The following is a 23,979-nucleotide window of genomic DNA, read 5'->3' as shown; positions in this document are numbered from 1 at the left end:
CTTTAGTTAACAAACATGTACACCAAACACAACATGGTAAGATATTCACTTGTTTCATTGATTTAAAAAAAGCTTTCGACTCTATTTGGCACGAAGGGCTCTATCATAGACTTCTACATCGTGGTATAGGGGGGAAAGATGTACGATCTGGTTGAATCAATGTATTTAGGGAATAAGTGTGCTGTTAAAATTGGAGACAAACAAACTGAATTCTTCACCCAGAGAAGAGGCGTTCGTCAGGGTTGCAATTTAGGTCTTTATTGAATATATATATATAAATGAACTTGCTGTTCAGTTGGATCCCTGTGCTGCTCCTGGCCTCTCCCTCCTAGAGAGAGAGAGAGAGAGAGAGAGAGAGGGAGAGGGAGAGGGAGAGAGAGAGAGATCCCTGTGCAGCTCCTGGCCTCTCCCTCCTAGAGAGAGAGAGAGAGAGATCCCTGTGCTGCTCCTGGCCTCTCCCTCCTAGAGAGAGGGGTGAAGTGTCTGCTTTATGCTGATGACCTTGTTCTGCTGTCTCCTACTGAACAAGGACTACAACAGCAGCTGGACACAGTAGACCAGTACTGTGAGGACTGGGCCCTGCAGTCAATATGAAGAAAACTAATGTCATGGTTTTCCAAAAACGCCCCAGATGTCAGGAGAACAAATACCAGTTTACCATAAACAATCATATCATAAAACATAGCATGAGTTACACCTACCTCGGTTTAACCATAACAGCATCGGGAAGTTTCAACATGGCAGAGAATGCACTCAAAGAAAAAGCCAGAAGAGCTCTAAATGCAATTAAGAGAACATTTTATAATGTCCAAATTCCAGTTAAAATCTGGCTCAAAATCTTTGATAGTGTGATCCAGCCCATTGCGCTGCACGGTAGTGAAGTATGGGGTCCACTCCGTCACCAGAGCTCTACCCGCCGGGACAAACATCCAGCAGAGTCTTTACATGCAGAACTCTGCAGATACATTTTACGTGTTCAGAGAAAAACACCAACAAATGCATGTAGAGCAGAATTAGGCAGATACCCACTGATCATTAACCACTCAGAAGAGAGCACTAACATTCTTTAACCACCTTAGATCCAGCCCCGAGACACCCTCCACTCCAAAGCCCTCCAGAGCCAAGAGCTGACCCAGAGAAGAGTCTCCTCTGTCAGCTGGTGCTGAGGCGAGCTGCCCCTCTCAGAGCCACTCTGACCCGTCTCTCAGCAACACTGCTCTCCAAACACCAATCACAGTCAGACGCATTATAACTAGGGCTGTCATTCGATTAAAATATTTAATCGCAAATTAATCGCACATTTTTTATCTGTTCTAAATGTTCCTTAGAGGAATATTTTTCAAGTTTTTAATACTCTTATCAACATATGAGTGGACAAATATGCTTTATGCTAATGTTTATTATCGTTTGAACAATGACAAATATTCTCATGAATATTAAACAACAACCTGGAACCTCTCTCATTCAATACAAATGGTGTGTGTGTGTGTGTGTGTGTGTGTGTGTGTGTGTGTGTGTGTGTGTGTGTGTGTGTGTGTGTGTGTGTGTGTGTGTGTGTGTGTGTGTGTGTGTGTGTGTGTGTGTGTGTGTGTGTGTGTGTGTGTGTGTGTGTGTGTGTGTGTGTGTGTGTGTGTGTGTGTGTGTGTGTGTGTGTGTGTGTGTGTGTGTGTGTGCGCGCGCGCATGTTGGAGCTATGTGCAACTCAAGGCATATGCTCGAACGGGAGCTGCCTGGACGCTGCAATCATGACGGCCCGTCCACACAGCGGCGTGCGTTGACGCTTCCCCATTCACTTTGAATGGGGTGACGTCACTTTTAGCCGAAATGCATCGTGGGAAGCGACGTGGAGCGTAGCTGGCGTGGCTCGCTGCAAAAGTTGAGCAATGTTCAACTTTTGACGCCTCGGCGAGGCGTCAGCCAATCGAATCATATGCCAGTACAAGCTCTAGCCAATCAAACCGCTGCTTGTGTGTCCGGGGCGGGAGATTCATGTGATTGGTTGTTGGTCGAGTTTCAGACACGCCCGCCGGCAAGCGTCAGCGCACGCCGCTGTGTGGACGGGCCGTGAGTGTGCTGGCTTCTCCTACAATGTTATGTCCCGCTGTCTGCTTCCTGCATAAAGTCAAGTGCTCGGCGCAGTTGTGTGGATAGAGCGCTCCTCTGTTTTCATTTAAACAGCTCCTTATATCCGTTAGCGCAGCTAGCTAGCACCAGATGCTAACAACAACAATGCACGTAAGGTCTCTCTCTCGCTCGCTCAGGCCACACACACACACTCCCTCCCGGTCCTCCCAATAGCCAGTCGGAGCCTGCCGGTGAGCGTGGAAGTGTGGTCTGCTGCAAGCAGGCGGCAGGAGCGGGGCTGTCAGCATCAGCTGGTAGATGGTATTTTAAACTCGATGCGCTCTGAAACTACGGGGCGGCCGAGGACAAAAAATACACATGCGTTAATCGCGTTAAAATAATTAGTGGCGTTAATTTTTTTTTGCGTTAACGCGTTATTAACGCGTTAACTTGACAGCCCTAATAATAACACAATGCAAAGACAACTATTTACGACATTGGGAAGAAGAGACGAGAAGCCAAAGCAGATTAGAATGTTACCTGGCTCTAAACAGAGAGTACGAGCTGGCAGAATGTCTCTCTGCTGTCAGAGATAGAAAGCAGAGACAGATCCTAACCAAGTACAGGCTCAGTGACCACAGACTGGAAACAGGAAGACTCAACAGATCCTGGCAACCAGAAGAGAACAGAATATGTGGTCACTTCAAGGAGGTTGATGACCTCTCAAGACTGAGAGAGAGAGAGAGAGAAGAGAGAGAGAGAGAGAGAGAGAGAGAGAGAGAGAGAGAGAGAGAGAGAGAGAGAGAGAGAGAGAGCACATTCACCTTCCCTTTAGAGAAATGGCCTCTAACAAACAAAGAGACAGATGACTTGATGGGACTGATGGGCTTACCTGAGCAGATGAGAGTCACGATGTTGCCAGAGGAAGATGATTTTGCACAGTCCCTCAGAGATCCAGACTGAAGACAGGCAGAGCTGATGTCCCACGCAGGTCTCCATGAGGACTCTTTCTGTCCCAGAGAAACAGCAGAGCCACAGTCGAGCTCTCTGCAGGCGGCTGCTGCATCCTCCAGTTCCCACAAAGAGAGAGCGTCCAGATCTTGAGAGAAAAAGCTCACTGGTGTCCATTCTCCCTGATGTTTCCCCTCCAGGTCTCCTGCACAGCGACTGGATCCTCCCACCAGTCTGACCTCATAAGGCTCTGCAGAGAAACAAGAGAGAGATCAGAGGGAGAATACAGTGGGTGTGATGAGAACAGAATGAACCAATCACAGCTCCTCTCCACCTGAGCAGGTGAGGCTAACAGCTGTGCCAGGTGAGCAGGTGTTTCTCTCTGAGGCTGAGCTACAGTTCAGGAGAGCAGACTCAAGGCCTCCACACTGGAACTCTTTGGTCCCCATTGGAGCCTCCCCTTCTCCATGGAGCGCCCCCTGGAGGACTGAAGGAGCCCCACAGCCCAGCTGCCGGCAGACCACCTGAGCATCCTGCTGGTCAAAGTCAGCCTTACACACTGAGGACCAGGACGGGTCAGACGGGTCAGAGTTCACCTCCAGTCTGCCTGAGCACAGACCGGTCCCCCCCAGCAGCCGGACAGAGTCTGCAGAGGACAGAACACAGAGAGAAAGAGAGAGATGAAACAATATCTCAGATTCAAACTGGACTCAGTTCCAACATGAGTTCATGATGAACAACAGAACACTTCTTGATATCAGCACAGACTGCAGTCACCCTCACATCTACATCTACCACCCTCTAATGCTGCGTTCACACCGGACCTGCCAACATGTCTTCATGCTTTGACAAGTGTGCAGACACTGAGGAGACACTTTAAAATGTGTTCTGCAAGGAGATCAGGCTAAGCTAACATGTAGCTGCTCCGTCCACACTCACAACAACGTCACACAGACAGAAACAAAGCAGAGACTGTGGTCTCCATGCCACAGACTGTCTGTGGCATGGAGACCACAGGCAGTCTGTGGTCTCCATGCCACAGACAGTCTGTGGTCTCCATGCCACAGTCAGTCTGTGGTCTCCATGCCACAGACAGTCTGTGGTCTCCATGCCACAGACAGTCCGTGGTCTCCATGCCACAGACAGTCCGTGGTCTCCATGCCACAGACAGTCCGTGGTCTCCATGCCACAGACAGTCTGTGGTTTATATATTTATAACTTTCTCCAGTTTCTGAACAGATATGAGGAGCTGTGACAGCTAACGGCTAACAGCTAACGGCTAACAGCTAACGGCTAACGGCTAACGGCTGATGTTCTGGTTTCCTGATTCAACGTCAGTGTCAGTGACGTCAGACTGAGATCCTCACTGCTGATTGGCTAACGCGAGACAGCGTCAGGCGAATTTGACTCAGAAGATGAACAAATTGAACTCTCATGAATTACACATGTAAGTGTAGCTTTATAATAATATAATTTAAAAAGATTGTAATCTCTGCGTTGACTTTACATGTAATCACGACGCTCTAAGATTCACATTGTGTCCGGTGTGAATGTACCTTAACAATTAGCATCCATCTGTTAACCCTTTACCGGGTTATCAAACATGCAGATTCCTCTCCTCTAAAGCTGTGTTCAGGAGGTCTTGGTGCTGTTCTGGTGGAACCCAGAGAACCTGCTGGTGGAACCCTGAGGCTCAGAGAGGTGGAGCTGAAGCAGGAGTCCTTTCAGACGGGTTGGCCCCGGGGACTCCTGGAGCAGCAGACATGTTTCATATGCACACACCATGGAGAGGTGTTAGGAGACAAACAGTGTTTCTGTCTTCACTGGGAGCTACTGGAGCCTTTTTAGAAGATGTGATAGATGATGTCATCGGTGGTGTCCCTGATGGGCTTACCTGAGCAGGTGATATTCACGATGTCGGAAGAGGAACGTGATTCTGCACACCGCCTCAGAGATCCATACTGAAGACAGCGAGTATAGATCCACCACACAGGTCTCCTTGAGGACTCCTCTCTCTTCCCGACAGAAACAGGAGAGCCACAGTCGAGCTCTCTGCAGGCGACTGCTGCATCCTCCAGGGTCCAGAGAGAGTGAGAGCCCCCCACTGGTCTCCATTCTCCCTCCCGGTTCAGCTCCAGAGCTCCTGCACAGCGACTCTCTCCTCCCACCAGTCTGACAACAGGCTCTGAAGAGAAACAGCAGAGTCATGTACTTTAGTTGCTTGCAGCAGATGTCAAATGAATTAATACTAAAATAAATATGTTGTATCATGAACCCCTAAATGATGATACAAGCAATGGAGTTACAGCTGAAAGCACCAGAGAAAGGAGTACATCATTATTCTGGTCAAACTGGAGATCTTTCAGAACCAGCGGTGGAAAGAGACCAGAACCAGGTTTATCACCAGGTGGGTCGACTAGGAGTTTGACTTGGTGTTGTGGTGCAGACATAAAAGTAAAACTAAAACACAGAAAACTATTTAAGAAAACTATAATAACATTAAAAATATAAAGAAATGTAGAATAATATAGCAGTGTTCACATTGAAATATAATTGGAATGAAAGATACAATATGTGCAGTAATAAAAACATGACATTGAAAGCTGGATGTCGTGATAGCGAGTGGCGTGTAATGGAACCAGATACCTGGCTCTGTTCACAGTCTTTAAAGTGCTCTCCACCTTCAGCGACTGCCACTCTGAGAGGTGCTCTCGTTCACGGATCCTTCATTAGAATCAGTAGTGATGGAACGCTGCTGATGGTTTGTTGTGTGCATATCAAGAATATCCTGCTTCTCTTTTGGTCATGAGCTGTTATTGGAGCAGCCTTTAAAGGACATGATGCATGATGTGATGATAACGGGTTGTTTCTAATCACTTTAAGGGGGGGGGGGGGGGTCATAACACTGGCGGCTTACCTGTTGAGTTGTGGTCTCCTTCAGCCTGGAGTCCTGAGGGGAAATCACAAGGCTGATTTGTATACTTTTCTATCACCTCAGAAGCACTTCAGTGATCTCTCTCTGGAGCCATTTGACCATTTACTAAATCTGAGATCAACATGTTCAGCATGTTCCTATATGTTCCACATATCATATAGAGAACACAAGTCACTTCATTTAGAGCTCAGGCACCAGTTCATTCAGGAGACATGTTTCTTCACAGGACACATGATCACACTTAAAACTTGCTTTCATGCCTCTGCTAGTGGTCCCACAAAGACAAACACACAGACAGACACACACATACACACACTCAGACACACACACACACACACACACACACACACACACACACACACACACACACACTGGTTACACACTTACACACATACTTGCACACACACTGATTCCTTCCACAGTGTGAATATTCATGAGCTGGTGCAGTACCCCAGAACAACTGCAGGGGGCTGCGTTGACACACATTCAACACGTCTGGTTTGTGCATGTGTGTGTGTGTGTGTGTGTGTGTGTGTGTGTGTGTGTGTGTGTGTGTGTGTGTGTGTGTGTGTGTGTGTGTGTGTGTGTGTGTGTGTGTGTGTGTGTGTGTGTGTGTGTGTGTGTGTGTGTGTGTGTGTGTGTGTGTGTGTGTGTGTGTGTGTGTGTGTGTGTGTGTGTGTGTGCGTCTCTGCCTGTATGTGTGTTGAGTATATGTGTGTGCATGTATACATGCACACACATATAGGTGTACTGTGTAGGTGCGGCACACATTGTAAATAAGAATTTGTTCTTAATTGATTTTCCTGGATAAATAAAGGTTCTACTACTACTACTACACATGATGATCAAATCATTGTGCCGCACCTACACTAATTGCGTCGCATAAGTCACTGGTCATTAGGGGCAGGTGGGGCACAGCCTCAGCAGAAAGTATTCAAAATAATGATTACCAACAAACAAAAATAAATAAATAAAATAAATCATCTGATTTGTCTGTGTTCCTCTAATTAGTGTCTACTGTGTGTCCCTATTGAGACGTTTTGAGCCATGTGGGACAAAACCCGATCATGCCCCTCCCTCTCACTGTCTAAGACTTGGGCTGAAGTCGAATAGTCCATTTAGCTTAGGAACCTTCCTAACGGAGTGAAATTACCCGGAAGTCCCTCAGTGGCAGCCATGATAAGTGCCGTTCCAATTCTCTAAATAAGATAGACTTTTTATTAATCCCTCGTGGGGAAATTGTTTCTCTGCATTTGACCCATCCTAGTGTTAGGAGCAGTGTGCTGCCATTTTGAACGGCACCCGGGGAGCAGTGTGGGGAACGGTGCCTTGCTCAGAGACACCTCGGTAGCACTTTGTCTTGCCGGGACTTGAACAGGTGACCTTCCAGTTGCCAAGCCAAGTCCCTATCGACTTCGCCACCACCGCCCAAATGAAAGGAAAGGAGGTTTCAAACTTCCTTTATCACCTCCTTTAGCTTAGGAACCACTGGACCTCCCTTGACGAAAGGAGAGGAGAAAATGCTGCCCCACAATGCATTGCAGCCGCAGCATTTGCCGTCACACAACAGTCGGCCGTTCACGGAAACAATCGATTATGACCGAGAAATGATATCATGAAAGTTACGGTGCTTATTAAGCTTTTTAAACCGTATGTGGTAAGTTGCCAAAGTGCTTTGTTCTGAACATTCATCAGTATTATAAAGAGAAATATGAAGTTCTAACCCTATCGTCTATTCCAACGTCACGGGGTTAAAGGATAGTGGATAGGAGAATTCAAAAGGACTTAGGAGAAGAGACTGCGGTGCTTTAGAGAATCCGACTGCACTTTCACTATCCGACGTGTTTATGATGCGCCAGCGGACGTCATGCATGTGTGTCTGCTGCTGTGGGGAAACCATGGAAACACAGTTTTCTATACAGCGGACTACAACATGGATGTTTAATAAGAACGAGGGACTACTGTAAACTCATCTAGAGACTCTGCACCGTGATCTGATGCTGCTGCTTTGCTTTATGAACGTGGACAACAGAGAAACATATTCTTCATGACCAAAGCTGGAATTGAAATAAAAAATGAAAGTGAAACTTTTGCTCGTCACCCTCTCCCTCCGGTCCACATTAATACCAATGATCCCAATACGTATGATTGATGAAAAGATCTTAAAATCAATACAGATGTATTTATTAACACCTATCACCAGTGGCGTGCACAGACATTTATAGGGGCAGGTGCTCAAGAGGAAAAAAAAGGGCACCTTCTGAGTCGTCGTGGCGGTCGCCCGCGCGCGAAGCGTGCGTGCACCGAAATTGTGCGCGAAAATGTGCCGGATAATGGCGGATTTTGTTAGTTTATTTTCGGTTTTTGGTTACTCCTTCCATCTCTCCCTCATTTTGGTCATCATCAGAGAGCACTGTTTCTGAACATGGTGCTGCTCTGGACTCTGACATTTCTGCTTCATCTGTGTCTGACTCAGAGATATTTTCTATGGATTTGTCTCCCTCATCTTAGATGGACTATTGCAGGACAGCAGGGGCTGCTTCCCTGAGCCTGCTGTAGCTGCCTAGAATACAAACAATATAGAATATGATGTTTATTTCAATTATTTGGGTAAGTCAATGCAATGCATGACAACATTAAGACTCACCAGACTTTAACTGTCATGGCCAAAATTCAACACCCTACCACTAGTTGTTGTTTTTTTGTCATTTGGCAAGTAGCTTCATGTCTGATTTAGTATCACCAAAGCACTTGGTGGTTAAAATAAATTGTGGGCCTCTCAATAAAATTATATAATTATTATTTATTATTATTATTATTATTACTATTATTATCACAGTTCAAATCTGAGCATGAAAGGGCTCTAGACAGACAGTTTGTCCCTTAACATGACTCTGGTATTGACTCTGGCCTTTCTTCTTCATCTTCATCATTGATGATGGGTAAGGGTTCATCAGGCACATCTGCATCCTCATCTTCCTTGCTGGTAGGCTCAGGCTGCTTACAGAGAGCTGCTTCCCCGCGCTGCTTGCTGTAGCTCTCTTTGTTTTTCTTTTCTTATCCTGTCTCTTCTTGGCATTATTCTACAAGTGGTAAATGCAAATGAGCTAAATCAATGTACTGCTCTGCTGTGCATGATAATTAAGGGATAATCTCAGAGAAATATTTAACAGCAGCATTAATGTAAACCTATAAGGTTACTTATATTGTACTTTTTGAGGCATTTTTACTTTACTTGAGTATTTCCCATTTTCAATACATTTACTTTTACTCCACTACAATTATTTGAAAACTTTAGTTAGTTACTATGTAGATTTTGATTAAGATTATTACAAAACATACATGTAATCACTTCAGCCCTAGCATAATGACGCATTGTGAGCGTGTAGATCTGCTATTTTCAAAAGTGCACAACGAGACTAAATGGATGGATGCAAGAAAAGAAGTGAAGCTATAGTTTAGTTTGGCATCTGATTTAGGGGACTAAACAATACACTCGTTGTATTTGTTACCTGGTGGTTACTTACTTGGTCGTCACTAGGGCACTTTTAATCGTGCTGCTGCACCACACACCCGCCGTGGCCAACCTGATCTCACCAGAATGGGTGACTCCACCACGACTCCTTAACACCACAATGCGTGGTGGAGTGACGAACTTTGTTACATTTGCGTGTCGGCACCACGCAAACAACCCCAATGTAAAGTGAATGAGGCTCCATTGTCGTGGTGCACACACGCATTTCTACAACGTGCATTGTGTGTAATGCAACTGTTAATTTTATTAAATTAGTTTGTTTTTAAGGAAGGCCAGAGCTTCAGCTGTGTCAAATAGATTGTTCCCTTTAGTTAACGTTATTTAAAAGATAATGATCATGTCTTGTATTACGAGCGTCCATTCCCATTGGATAACGGAGAATTTTACACCCGGAAGTAAGTAGCCTATTCTCCTTACTGTCGATTGATTTTACAGTGATATCTGCACTACTCATCGACTAAAAAACACCAAATTGTCCTTGTTAATTACACAACATTGATTGGTTTGAATTGTGTGCAATGCTTTTGTATTTTCCCCCTTCGATTCGGAGAAACAAATATTCTTTCGGAGTTTTTGGACGGCAGAAGACACTACACTACCCAGAATCCTCAGCTATCGTTTGGGACTACACCATGAACCCCGTGATCAGTCCTCAAGTTCTTTGATTGGTTGACCTCCAACTGCATTCCATATGAAAAAAAAACGTTTCGTAAAAGAGAAAATCATACTTTATTCAGCAGTGCTTGCTTTACTCTTTGAAAGTCATCACATGAATGCATTGTAATAAATGGTTTGGCTGCATTAAATATTACACATCTGTCTTAGTTCTTTATTTATCTACAGAGATCGGGCATCAGAATACACCGGAAACTATTCTTTTACCGTTCTGTTTTAATTTCACAATAAAGTTAGTAGTAATATTTTGTGTTGATATTATTGTTTTTTATTAACTACTAGACGACTGGGTCATGTTAAGACCATCTTTTTTTGGTTGCTATGGGTTTTTTCCATCGCTTTTGTGTTACAAATATCAAAACAATAACAAAATAATATTCGTCGTAAACTAAACCGGAAACAGCAGTATATTTTATTTTGTTAACACTGTAAACTTGACAGCCTTTTAACCCAAACCACCTACTGGTTAAAGCACGTTATTGCACGTTTAGAGTAATTGCAATGCAGGAAGATTGTGTTGCTTTTTAATGACTGTTTAAAATGCCTTTTTCTTAATGTCTTTCATTTTTGTAACGCACTTTTGAATGCGTTATATTTTATGAAAACATTCAAATATTAAGAGTACATAGTGGGAAAAGTAGAAGGTCAATTATATAAATATAGAATAGAAAATATCAAGAAGATACTCAAATGATATCTAGAGTAAAACAGTTTAGTGCCTGATAGGAGGATGTGCTAACTAATAAGGCTTTATTTAAAGAAATAGTAGGACACGTTCGATTCCTGTTTTGAATAGTGTGCCGTAGATGGGTTTCATTCCATTTCAAAGTCCTTTTGGACGCTCTGTGTAAACGTCGCGCATCCAATCACAGAGGTTGAGGACTGATCACGGGGTTTGTCAAGCTAAGCACATGGTGTAGTCCCAAACGATAGCTGAGGATTCTGGGTAGTGTAGTGTCTTCTGCCGTCCAAAAACTCCGAAAATATATTTGTTTCTCCGAATCGAAGGGGGAAAATACAAAAGCATTGTACACAATTCAAACCAATCAATGTTGTGTAATTAACAAGGACAATTTGGTGTTTTTTAGTCGATGAGTAGTGCAGATATCACTGTAAAATCAATCGACAGTAAGGAGAATAGGCTACTTACTTCCGGGTGTAAAATTCTCCGTTATCCAATGGGAATGGACGCTCGTAATACAATACAGGGGACATGATCATTATCTTTTAAATAACGTTAACTGAAGGGAACAATCTATTTGACACAGCTGAAGCTCTGGCCTTCCTTAAAAACAAACTAATTTAATAAAATTAACAGTTGCATTACACACAATGCACGTTGTAGAAATGCGTGTGTGCACCAAGACAAAGGAGCCTCATTCACTTTACATTGGGGTTGTTTGCGTGGTGCCGACACGCAAATGTAACAAAGTTCGTCACTCCACCACGCATTGTGGTGTTAAGGAGTCGTGGTGGAGTCACGCATTCTGGTGAGATCAGGTTGGCCGTGGCCTGTCTGACTGACTGACTCTGCGCGCTGCGCGTTCACGTTGAGAGCAGGGAAGGGATGGGCTGCAGCCAGGGCACGTACGGGAGTGCCGCGGGGCACGTGTGGGGATGTCTGACAAAATTACAACGCGCATTTGGGGCATTGCTGTATATATTAGAATCTTTTAATACAGAATGTATCGATGTTACCATGAGCCACATACAGTACACTGTAAACAAATAAAATAAAAAACTGTAAAAAACGAACTTTCAAAAGGGCACATTGCTGTCCAGAGGGCAAAACGGGCAGGTGCTCAAGCACTACCTAGAGTCTATGTGTGCACGTCTCTGCCTATCACTGTGTATATCACGTGTTATGTTTCATGTGGAACCTATATGCTGCTGGTCTCCCTTGAAAAAGAGATCTATGATCTCAATGGGACCAATCTCGTTAAATAAAGGTTTGAAATTAAATGAAAATCACCATTCAAACATCTTTTAAAAGTTGAACAAACCCCACACAGCTCAGTGAAATGTTGACTTTATTTGATAATTTCAGTGAAAACTAACGTTCATATTTCTCTTTTTGATTATAATACTGATGAACGTTCAAAACAAAGCACTTTGGCAACTTACCACATACGGTTTAAAAAGCTTAATAAGCACCGTAACTTTCATGATATAATTTCTCGGTCATAATCGATTGTTTCCGTGAACGGCCGACTGTTGAGTGACGGAAAATGCTGCGGCTGCAATGCATTGTGGGGCAGCATTTTCTCCTCTCCTTTCGTCAAGGGAGGTCCAGTGGTTCCTAAGCTAAAGGAGGTTATAAAGGAAGCTTGAAACCTCCTTTCCTATAATTTAGAGAATTGGAATGATACTTATCATGGCTGCCACTGAGGGACTTCCGGGTCAATTCACTCAGTTAGGAAGGTTCCTAAGCTAAATGGACTATTCGACTTCAGCCCTTGTGCATGCTCAGAGTATTTTCCTATTTAATGTGTGTGGCAAAAAAATAATGACAATAGGGGCATAGAGCTGCCATCCCCACCATACGTCATCTCACATCATTCAGAGCTGATTGGCTGTAAGTACGCGTGCCGCGAAAAGTGTGGTGTGTGAAGAGCAGATGAGTGACACATCCTAAAACCAGGAAGTAAGCTGCGCATGGCTTCCCTCCACAAAAAAGCAATGAGATTTCTCCATAGGATTTTAGAAAATAGCTCCAAATAAGATCTGTGGGAAACGTAGCTGTTAGATAAATGCACGTTTTGTTCAGCCGGATAATATCCACATGTCTACCCTACTTTTATCATTTTCGAATCAAAAATCTATTGATTAGATTTATGACAGACTTTTGAAACTACAAGAAGATAAGGAGGACTTTTACAAAAAAGTAATAGAGATGTTTGTCCAGACGGATAGGCAAATGGACTTCATCTTCAAGTCAAGGTAAGACTGCAATTTTATTGAAAATGGGATCTTACTAAGAGAGAAAAATTCAATATTTAAATGATAAAATTACATTTTTTGGGTATCCTTCTGTTGAACTGTCTGTTTAAAATTAATTGAAGCATCAGACAAAAAAAGCTTTTGAAAATAATATTATATTTTGATTTAGGTCAAAATATAATATTTGGAAACCTGAAGAGTCAGAGTCAGTGCCTCGCCAGCCATGAACCTCTCTGCAGAAGCTTATATATATATATAAGTGTTTTGTGCCCCACCACTTTTGTACATATAAAAACGCCACTGGTTGCGGCGCATTTGCGGGTCAGTTTAGGCTCCATCTGTGAGGCCCCACGATCTGCCTGTAGGGAGGGATGGCACTGTGTGTGTGTGTGTGTGTGTGTGTGTGTGTGTGTGTGTGTGTGTGTGTGTGTGTGTGTGTGTGTGTGTGTGTGTGTGTGTGTGTGTGTGTGTGTGTGTGTGTGTGTGTGTGTGTGTGTGTGTGTGTGTGTGTGTGTGTGTGTGTGTGTGTGTGTGTGTGTGTGTGTGTGTGTGTGTGTTGGAGACACACACACACACACACACTACTTACACTACTTCGTTACTCTCTACATAAAGTAATTCGTTACTTTACTCGTTACTTTACTCGTTACTTTACTCGTTACTTTACTCGTTACTTTACTCGTTACTTTACTCGTTACTTTACTCGTTACTTTACTCGCAGGGCCGGCCCGCCCCTCCCTGCAGGCAGATCACGCAGACTGCTAAAGTTTCAAATGTTCTGTTTAGTTCAGTTTCCATTGTCGCATAAGACTCCCTACAGGCAGATCGTCTCCAACCCAGTCTCACATCTAAACGTGTAATAACTACGTTGGTCCACAACGTAGGACGTAGTATTTCTACAAAAACGCCTCTGAAATTGTAAGATCCCTAAGTTTTTTTTCACCATTCATTCCCATGGCTGGCGTCTATGTCACGTGATCTTCACATTTCTCCCTGCAGAAAAAGAAAACATGGCCGAAATTCATTTTATTCTCGGTGTAAAATGCCTATTTTAAAGTTAGTTTGGCCATTAAAATGCGTTTTGATGTCATTTGATGCGAGAAATATGAGTTGTTATTTCAGATTATGTGTGCAGTGGATGTACATGATCTTTAGTTTGATAGTTATTACGAAGATTACTTCAGGAAATTGTCTCGATACACATTGTTACCAAGGTGGTTGCTAGGGACGCTGCTATCGATATTATTTCGCTTATGTTGTGTAACTGTTTAATGGTGTTATCTTTATTGCTACCCCCTTCCCCGTCAATGTATAGTGTGGGGCACAGCGCAAACGTATTAGTTTAACAAAATCCGCATCTAAAATTGTGGCATAGATACGTTATTTTCCCCCTGTGCAATTCTCCAACCCAGTCTCACATCTCACATCACATCCTAAACAAATACCGGAAACAGACGTAGGCAAAATCCTCAGCTCGGTGATTGGATGCATTAGCCGCAATGCACGTTGGGAAATGGTGATTATGTGATGTGAAATCCGAAAAAAAAAATTAAAATAAAATGATACTTTATTCCGAGTGTGCTTGCTTTTCTCTTTGGAAGTCATCACATAACGGCATTGTAATACACGGTTCGGCTGCATTAAATATTACATATCTGCCGTAGTTCTCTATTTATAGAGCCCTGATGAGAAGACTTCTAGACAAACAGGAACAACTGCCGCCGAAACTGAAAACGTCTCCTTGCAGTATCAACACTAATTCGGCTGACTTTTATATTTGATCCAATTGGTCGATAGGCTGTATTTACACCATAACGGTGCACAGCTGATATAAAGGGACACCTAGTGGTTAAAGCATGTTATTGCATTTTATTATTTGTATTATTAGATATGAATAGGATATAAAGTATATTCATTACCAGAGTTGGGTTCTAAAATCAGTCATAATCAAACCTCAACAAACACCTGCAAAGAACACATGCTAAGGTGAAGCTAACGCACATAGCTGTTGTTTGTTTATATCACGTAGTCTGTTCTTCTTCTCTGTTTTCCGGTTGTTGCCTGTTTTGAATGACGAATACACACTACCGCCGCCTGCTGGTAAGGAGAGTTATTGCCACTTACGCATGCGCAGTTCGTACGTGCTCGGCTGAAGTCTTTGCGGTGTGCTCCAGTCTGGCTCCAGTGCAACACATGCCAACACGCAGGAGAACACGCCGACGCAACAGCGTGAGCAGAGATAGACTGCGCAACATATACAGATAGCAGGAGACAGAGGACAGCCACGGTCAAATAGGAAAACATTCAGGAGCTATCTGGATCAGTCTTATGCGACAATGGAAACTGAACTAAACAGAACATTTGAAACTTTAGCAGTCTGCGTGATCTGCCTGCAGGGAGGGGCGGGCCGGCCCTGCGAGTAAAGTAACGAGTAAAGTAACGAGTAAAGTAACTAATTACTTTATGTAGATAGTAACGAAGTAGTGTAATATATTACTTTTTTTTAGTAACGACCCCATCTCTGTTCATTACTCGTTATTCTCTACTAATAGTTAATTAAAGACTGTATGTAATGACTATTTTGCACATCCCTTTCAAGATTTCAAGATTTTCTAAGGTTTATTGACATATCATATAGGCCTACCCCAGATAGCAAAATATGATTGAATCAATGTTGAAATATGGTTAGGCAGAAATATTGAATCCATGTTGAAACCCGGACATTGAAATTAAACAGAAAGCGCAAATTGTTTTAATGTTGAATAAACGTTGGACTTTCAACCATAACTGACATATAATCAATGTTGATTCAACCATCATCTAAATAGGAATCTACACGCACATTTTTGGTTGATTTGACATTGAATCAATGTTAGGAATCAACATTGATTCAACCATCATCCAAATGGGAATCTACATATACATTTTAGTTGATTTTATATTGAATCAGTGTTAGGAATCAATATTGATTCAACCATCATCTAAATGTAAAACTTACTTTCAAATATTCAACTTTTCTAAGCATACTGTAACACATTAAGAAAGTGAATGTTTTTCACCAGTGAGTTTTCTGCATATAGGTCTACATCTTAACAAACCATTAACAAGTGCAACATCAATACTGTACTGAATGAAGTGGTCCAAACTTGTAAACACACACTACACCATGTATTGTTGGCAGACGGTTGTATTAGCTTGTTCAAAATTACCTTGAATTACCATATTTCCCAAAATGTGTGAAATCAAACTAAAAATGACAGAAAACATGATTTTAATATTCAAATTTATTTTTTGAAAACAGGCAGCAATGCGTCCCTGAGCAAGACTCTTAACCCGTTATTGCTCCCCAAATGCTGTGGAATAAATGCAGAGGACACATCGCATGTGCAAATATACAGTGACACAAGATACCCCCATAAAAAAGAGGGTGTGTAAGAACCATTGGTGCAACTCCAAACAAGAACAGCCTGAAGCTTCAAGTCTTCCATGAAGACAGTAAGAACAACAGTCTATTGTCCATGAAAGAACAGTATTGTCTATGAGGCGGTAACCTTTGTACTGTATGCACAAGGAAAACACAGAGTGTGGTGGGGTACCCTAAATTAGACTTGCGCTTGTTTAACTTGTGTTCATTTAACTTGTGTTCCTTGGGATGCCTCCCTCGCGCTCTGGAGCATAACGAAGCCACTTCTTCACAGTTTCACTGAAGCCATTGTGGGTCAGCTTGCGGTCGAACTGCCGAGCAGCAGCTGAAAGACAAGATTACAAAAATAAGCGTGAGGAAGAGAGAGTGTGTGTATCCCATACAACTTCTGTTATAATAAGAAAATCACTCTCACACTGTACAGTAACACAAGCTACAGTCAGCAGCCAGTTTGCTAAAAGACTGGACTGGAAAGAGGAGCAAACGGCTAGCCTGGCTCTATCCAGGTAATAACATTTGCACCCGAGCACCTCTAAAGCTCACCAATTAGGTTGTCTTTTTTTGGTTTATTTCTTATAGCTTCACCATCAGCTGATTCCAACCTAAACTTTTTTGTTAGATTAAGTTCATGCTTTATTCTTCAACAGGGGATTACAGAGAGACATGAAACAAGGGCAGAAAAGAGACATAAAATGCATTATAGGAGTTCGATTCAAACTCAGTAGTCGGTATTATATGGCTCACAAAGAGCATAATTCTGTTCTGAATCACCATCCGTCACACCTCATTCCCTAAACTTAAGCTAATAAGTAGTTTGCAGAAAATAACAAGATTTACAAAATGGCGACATATGTTCACATTGTCAATTTGAAGGAGCAGTGTGCAGGATTTAGTATGTCTAACAATGGTAGGTTCCAACCAATGGATAGCTTGTTCACTCACCCTCCTATCCCAAGTTTTAGGATAATGTATGTTGGCTGCAAAAAACTTGAGGGCCAATCATGTTTCCTCTGTCCATTCTGCGCTACTGTAGACGTGGCAGTGCAACCTAGAGGACAAACAGATCAGAATCAGTAATGGGTTTATTGCCAGGTAGGTTCACACGTACAAGGAATTTGACTAGGTGTCGTGGTGCATACATACAAATAAAAAAATGAAATAAAAAAAAAGTACACAGATAGCAAACTATATTAAGAACACTGTAATAAAAATAGTAAGATAGCAATAAAATAAAGCAGTATTTTACATCGAAATAGAATGCAATAAATTATAGAATATAAAATATGTGCAGTAAGCAATATTTAAACATTGCATTATTTACCATCCTGTGATCTCCATTATGTAATGCATAGAGTCTGCATTGTGGCTGAGGTAAAGTGTCAGTGGGGGGGAGCGGGCCTTGTTGAGGTGGCGAGAGGTTCTGGTCCTGATGGAGAGAGGTTCTGGTCCTGATGGAGAGGTTCTGGTCCTGATGGAGAGAGGTTCTGGTCCTGATGGAGAGAGGTTCTGGTCCTGATGGAGAGAGGTTTTGGTCCTGATGGAGAGAGGTTTTGGTCCTGATGGAGAGAGGTTCTGGTCCTGATGGAGAGAGGTTCTGGTCCTGATGGAGAGAGCTTGATAGACTGGTGACTGGATGTGCAGCTGTTGGTGTACAGGGAGAAGAGCAGAGGGGAAAGAACGCAGCCTTGAGGGGAACCGATGCTGATGGTCCGGGAGTCAGAGAGGTGTTTCCCCAGCCTCACGTGCTGCTTCCTGTCAGACAGGAAGTCTGTGATCCAGCTGCAGGTGGAGTCGGGCACGCGCAGCTGGGAGAACTTGTACTGCAGCAGAGCCGGGATGATGGTGTTGAAGGCGGAGCTGAAGACCACAAACAGGATCCTGGCGTAGGTTCCTGCTGTGTCCAGGTGCTGGAGGGGGAAGTGAAGTGATAACTATTAGTAAATCATAATGATGGATGTTATTATCAGCAGCTGCCAATAGATCCCCTACATCTTGTATGATGGACCTTTGAAGCAGGGTTACACAAAACACAAAAATAATAATTGTAAAACAGTTATTGAGAGCATCCCAAGGGCATTGATCCTATGCTAAACCTTCCAGAACACCAACTTTCTAATACCTTAGAAACGACAACTAGCCGTTGGCACGAATGTAATGCTTCAGCTTCATACGACTTTAAAGCTGTGTGGACATGGCTCTATGAAGAGTCGTTCATATTTTTCTCATTATTTCATAAGTTTAGAAGGGGTAACAACAGTTACCTTTTGTTAATGTTACCTCAAGCCAAACTTGTGCGACTTGTTTCTGAAATCCCTTTCTCTTAAAATGAATACATAAAATAAAAAAACAGTGGTGCTTACCCTAAAACTAACTACTGGATAGGGTTAACCCTAACCCATATATATTTTTGTATTATTATTATTATTTTTTTTTTTTTAAATATATATAGCACCAAATTGCAAATAATCTATATCCACGGTCACTTTTCACATTGAACATGAGCTCTTTTATTAAATAAACTAAACGCTTTCATTTCAAGTTGAGTTTAGTGTTTTTGACCCTAAGAAACACTGATGCATTAATCAATAACAATAATCCACAGCTCCTCTCTCTGCTCCAGAGGATTTAAAGAATATATCAGCAGTAAACCTAGGGGAAACACTGACATTCAATATTATGTTAGAGACAAGTTAGTTATTACTCACATATCAAAGTATTTTCATCTGCAAGATGGAAGAATAGCTGGGTGCTGCCTGGAGACACCACATGTTCTGTTCCATAGTCTTCACTGTCCACTGTGCTCTGTCAAAAGAGTGAACATCACAGCTGTCATGGTAACCCTTTGTTACACAACATACCACCAACATGCGTCAAAAGTGACCCAAATTAGTTTAAATTGTAAATATCTTTGCAATAAATTACCTCCAGGAATTCCTCAATTAACCTGTTTTTGATCAACACCAATTTTCATTTTAACTTTCTTACTTTTTTAAATAAAAATCATGTTTGTATCACTACACTTCTAAGGCACAACATGGGTAAACAATTATCTGTATTATTTCTTATGTTATTCCTAGTGTTTCTTTAAATACATTGTTTTTGATTACCACAAATCATTATTTTAATTCTCCAGTTCTAATTGATGAACTAAAATAGTTTATGCCAAGTGTGATGCAAATGCAAAAAAATACTTTAATGATAATTTTGTTAAAAATAATCATTTTAGCAGACCAAGCATGTATGATGTAGTAATACAACAACTATTTTAGTTCACACAGTGTGACATTAGCTAATCATGTTAGCTTGTAATATATAGAGCAGAGCTAACTAGCAAGTTAGCCAAACGTTAGTGGTTAGCAGTTTATGCTATGATAGCTGTTGGCTACTGAACATTAACAAACTGGATTCCGCAGTACAAAAGCTGTGAAACTTTACAATAAGATTGGCGACAACACTGTGACACCCTGCTGCACGTTTATGTATAATCGTCCCGCGTTGGAGACGAGAGGGTGGCGGCAGCACTGCAATAAGCTGTAAGCTAACGTTAGCAGCCACCGATTGTCCCGCCGGTGGGACATCTTGCAAGAAACAGCATCTCAGGACAACCTATTAATGATGCTTACTTAACGGGAAGAAACTCAGCTAACTGACGATATTAACCATTTTTAACTAAACGAAACACAAGTCTAACAGCTAACGGGGCTAACGCTACTTTAGCACATAACTGGCAAAAGCGATCTTTTTTACTTCATGCTATCTGCACAAACGTATCATATGAAAGCTGAGATTCCACAGATTCCCTTAAAATATATGTCTCATCACTCAAAACTCACTGAACTAGAAGAAGAAACGTAACCTTAAATACAGAATTAAACATTCACAAACTAAGGATTATCTAAATACATGTTTAACTCCATTAAAGTTGCAGGACTCACCAGATCTCAAGTCTTCTGTTCTCTGTTGACGTCCCGATGCCCATATTTAACGTGTAGATGTAAAACTATCCCGATATTAGTCCATAAACTCGTGAGCAGATATACAGACACCTGTAACTCCACAGGAGAGCCGCTCAAACTGACGTGGAAGTTTCAAATTGGATTGAAAGGCGCGGATAGTTCTCATTGGCAGGTTTTTTCGATGACGTTTATATCAACCAATCAGGAGTGTTGTGGACTCATTCCAATCCTGCTTGTCTTGTCTGCCATTGTATGGCTGGATTCCATTTCAAGTGGCGTAGCTTTTTACATACATTTTACGTTTTTTATTTATTTTACAGTTAACTATTTTAATATAGCCTACTATGAAAGCTACTTTATACAAAATCATTTTTGGGTATTTCTGCAATATATTACATTTTTTGTGAAGATGCATACATTTATTTAACATTTAAGAGATGTTTTATAATAAGATTTCTTTTTATTCTACAACAGTACAGAATACAGTTATTTTGTTGTTGTTTTACATTTAGTTACATTAAATATAAGGTTTTACTGCAACAAAAAAAAGACAGTTGCCTTCATTTTACATGCAGTAAAATTATGTGTATTTTATGTGTTTTTACATAGAATTCAAAGTAATTTAACATTCAAGACAATTAAACAATGGAATTATCCTGTAAAAAAACGATAATTTCTCATCAAACCAATTTACAGAATAAAACCTTTATTTATTTTAAATAAAAGTAATTTACTTTTATGGTATTTACACGTAATATAGAAAAACAAGAAAGGTCTGTAAAATAATACAGTACAATACATTTTTTTTACGGTGTACCACTAGGTTAAAATAGGATATTATGGGACATTTGGACTGCTCCACTCCTTGTAGTCTCTGTCCAAAGGTAACTTTTATATGTTTTTGTCATTACGCACAAACTTAAGAAGATTTACACATAATAATAATTTTAAAAAAAATCACAACCCATTGTCCTCAACATATGGTGCTTAATTTAAAATGTGAGGCATGCACACGCGCACGCACACACACACGCGCTCACACACACACACACACACACTTTGATTCTGACACACACACCCCAAAAAAAACTCTCTTTCTGAGAGAATGGGAATGTTACTCTTTTACTGTCACTTTATGTCTGGATAAACTCCAGTCCAATGCAATTTTAAAGAGATAGTCATTTTTAAGTAATTAGTGGTTATTATTAAATGTGGCTCTTTTATTGCTACTTTTAACTTTTTAATGGATCCTATGTAAGTAAAGCCTGATAAAAGTGTCAAACTCCCGAAATCCACCAGAATACTGGAAATTACATCTACTCTGTTAAAAATGTCCTGGGGGGACCCCCAGACCCCCCGCTTGAGGGCGTGTTCAGTATGTGCCCCCCCCCCCTGGAAAAAGAATCTCCTGTTATCGCACGGTGTGAGGTTGGCAGGTATGGCTGAAGAGCTGATTATCATCCCTAGCTCAATGAATGTTAGGGACCCAAAATAGTGAAACGTGCTCCTAATTATTTTTAGGTGGTCAATTTTGGCCTCAACACTTAGTGAATTTTTCGGATTTATGTGGGATATTTCTCCCACCACCACACACAGACTACACCCCCCCCCCCTACAGAGTACCCCCCTCCCTCCCCCATCGAGGAAAAAAGAAAAGAAAAGGCAAACAGCATAGATTCAACATTGATTCAATGTTGGCATTTCAATCATTAAATTCGACCACAATACAACGTTGATTCAATGACATCTTTTCAACATTTAAGGTTGATCCACCATCAATCTTCAACCTTAACCAAAGATCAACATTTTTGACCATAATTCAACGTTGATTTAACATCTTTTGCTATCTGGGACACAACTATGGTGTAGTTCTGCACTGAATGGAAAACTTGGGTCGCAGGTTCCTCAATAGTGCATTACAAGACATCTATCAATATGTGTGTGTATACCTCCACCATTAAACTGTCATTCTGCACATTTATTTTACTATCTACATACATAAGAGTATAATACATATGTATAATATCAGTTAAAATAAGTGCTTCAACATAGTTAAAATAGCTGGAGGTATATATACAGTCTTTAATGAACTATTAGTAGAGAATAACGAGTAATGAATATACTTTATAGGGATCCTATTAATATCTAATAATAAAAATAATAAAATGCAATAACGTGCTTTAACCACTAGGTGTCCCTGAGTTGTAGGGGCTTCAAAACCCACGGTCTAAATGTAACAGGATATAAATACATTGATTGGATGTTGAATTCAAATATATCTATTTACCACAAGAAGCACAGAATAAACAGCTTCACGCAGTTTGCTCTGGGTTTTATAATAAAGTTCCATCTTACATCTGCTCCCTGATCTCACGGAGAATTGTAAGTGGCTACTGCCTGAGATCGCATGCTGTGGTTTTATTAAATGTGCCAACTGCTAGGACTGTCTTAGGGAAGACAGCTTTTAGATGCGCAGCTCCTCTGTCTTGGAATAGTCTGCAATTGAAATGGAAACTGAGCAATCTGGTGCCACTAAATGTTTTTAAAGCTCGGTTGGATGCTACTCAATCGGAAGCTGTTGGTACCTGCTCATGTGGATAGTTATGTAAATTGTAATCCCTGTAATGATGCTAAGATATCCTTTTGTTGTTCTATTTATGATTTTATGTTTCATGTGGAACCTACTTGAGCAGGTCTCCCTTGAAAAAGAGATCAATGATCTCAATGGGATTCACCTGGGTAAATAAAGGAAACAAAAAAAAAAGTCCTACCTGAGCTCCACAGCAACAGCAGCAGCAGCAGCAGCAGCAGGTGATCCATGACAGGTAGAGATAGATACTTTATAGATATACGTATACTTTATTATGTTGGGAAATAGTTTAGGTAGAGCGTCTCTCTTCCGTCTCTCTGAACATCTCACATGCTGTCGTGTCTTTATATCTGCGCACAGGAAGATGTGCAGCTGCTCTGGAACAATATCTGATCGTATTTATCTGATGTTTTCTTCCTGTATGTTCCTGCCTGTGTACATGACATAAACTGCTCATAACCAATTGCCCCTTGAGGGATTAATAAAGTTGTTGATTGATCGTAGCAACAAGTCCTCCAACTCATACGACCAATTATGCCGGTTGTTCAGGCCCAATTATTACGACCAAATATGTCGTTTGTTCAAGCGCTTAATACGTCCTGCTCCCGTTGAATGCAAACGTTACAGATGGTCGTTTATTCACAAATAACCCTCTCTGTAAAATCCTAAATTGTAGGTTAGTTTGGCCATTAAAACGCTTTTTGATTAGATTTCTAGCGAGAAGTGTATATTGTACTTTTAGAATCCACGTCCAGTCGATATGTAGGATATATAGTTTGATAGATATTACGAAGATGATTTGAGGTATGCGCAGTGGCGACTGGTCATTAGGGGCAGGTGGGGCACAGCCCCACCTAGTGTCAGCAGAAAGTATTAAAATAATGATTACAACAAAATGCAAAAAGGAAA

At 41.5% G+C, this 23,979-nt stretch overlaps 1 protein-coding gene and 1 long non-coding RNA gene across 2 annotated transcripts in view; both read right to left on the bottom strand.

The window, feature by feature from the left end:
* The window catches only part of LOC117441156 (scavenger receptor cysteine-rich type 1 protein M130-like), a 28,701-nt gene extending 5,370 nt beyond the window's left edge, over positions 1–23,331 (bottom strand). Inside the window, exons 1-5 of the mRNA XM_034077354.1 lie at positions 23,252–23,331; positions 5,933–5,965; positions 4,910–5,200; positions 3,350–3,661; positions 2,957–3,265 (exon numbers count right to left, since the gene is read on the bottom strand). Of these exons, the coding sequence (XP_033933245.1) occupies positions 2,957–3,265; positions 3,350–3,661; positions 4,910–5,200; positions 5,933–5,965; positions 23,252–23,300 (994 nt within the window). The 5' untranslated portion in view covers positions 23,301–23,331. The remainder of the gene's footprint in view (positions 1–2,956; positions 3,266–3,349; positions 3,662–4,909; positions 5,201–5,932; positions 5,966–23,251) is intronic.
* On the bottom strand, positions 16,464–19,296 carry LOC139433247 (uncharacterized). Its single transcript, XR_011642807.1, has 4 exons — positions 19,230–19,296; positions 17,846–18,431; positions 17,467–17,572; positions 16,464–16,849 (listed from the first exon to the last, which is right to left on the bottom strand). It is a non-coding gene; the product is annotated as an uncharacterized lncRNA (long non-coding RNA).
* Positions 23,332–23,979: the final 648 nt, after the last annotated feature.

Source organism: Pseudochaenichthys georgianus, unplaced genomic scaffold (genome assembly GCF_902827115.2).
Source record: "Pseudochaenichthys georgianus unplaced genomic scaffold, fPseGeo1.2 scaffold_151_arrow_ctg1, whole genome shotgun sequence".
NCBI classification, from domain to species: Eukaryota; Metazoa; Chordata; class Actinopteri; order Perciformes; family Channichthyidae; genus Pseudochaenichthys; species Pseudochaenichthys georgianus.
This window is presented reverse-complemented; position numbering and strand designations above follow the sequence as displayed.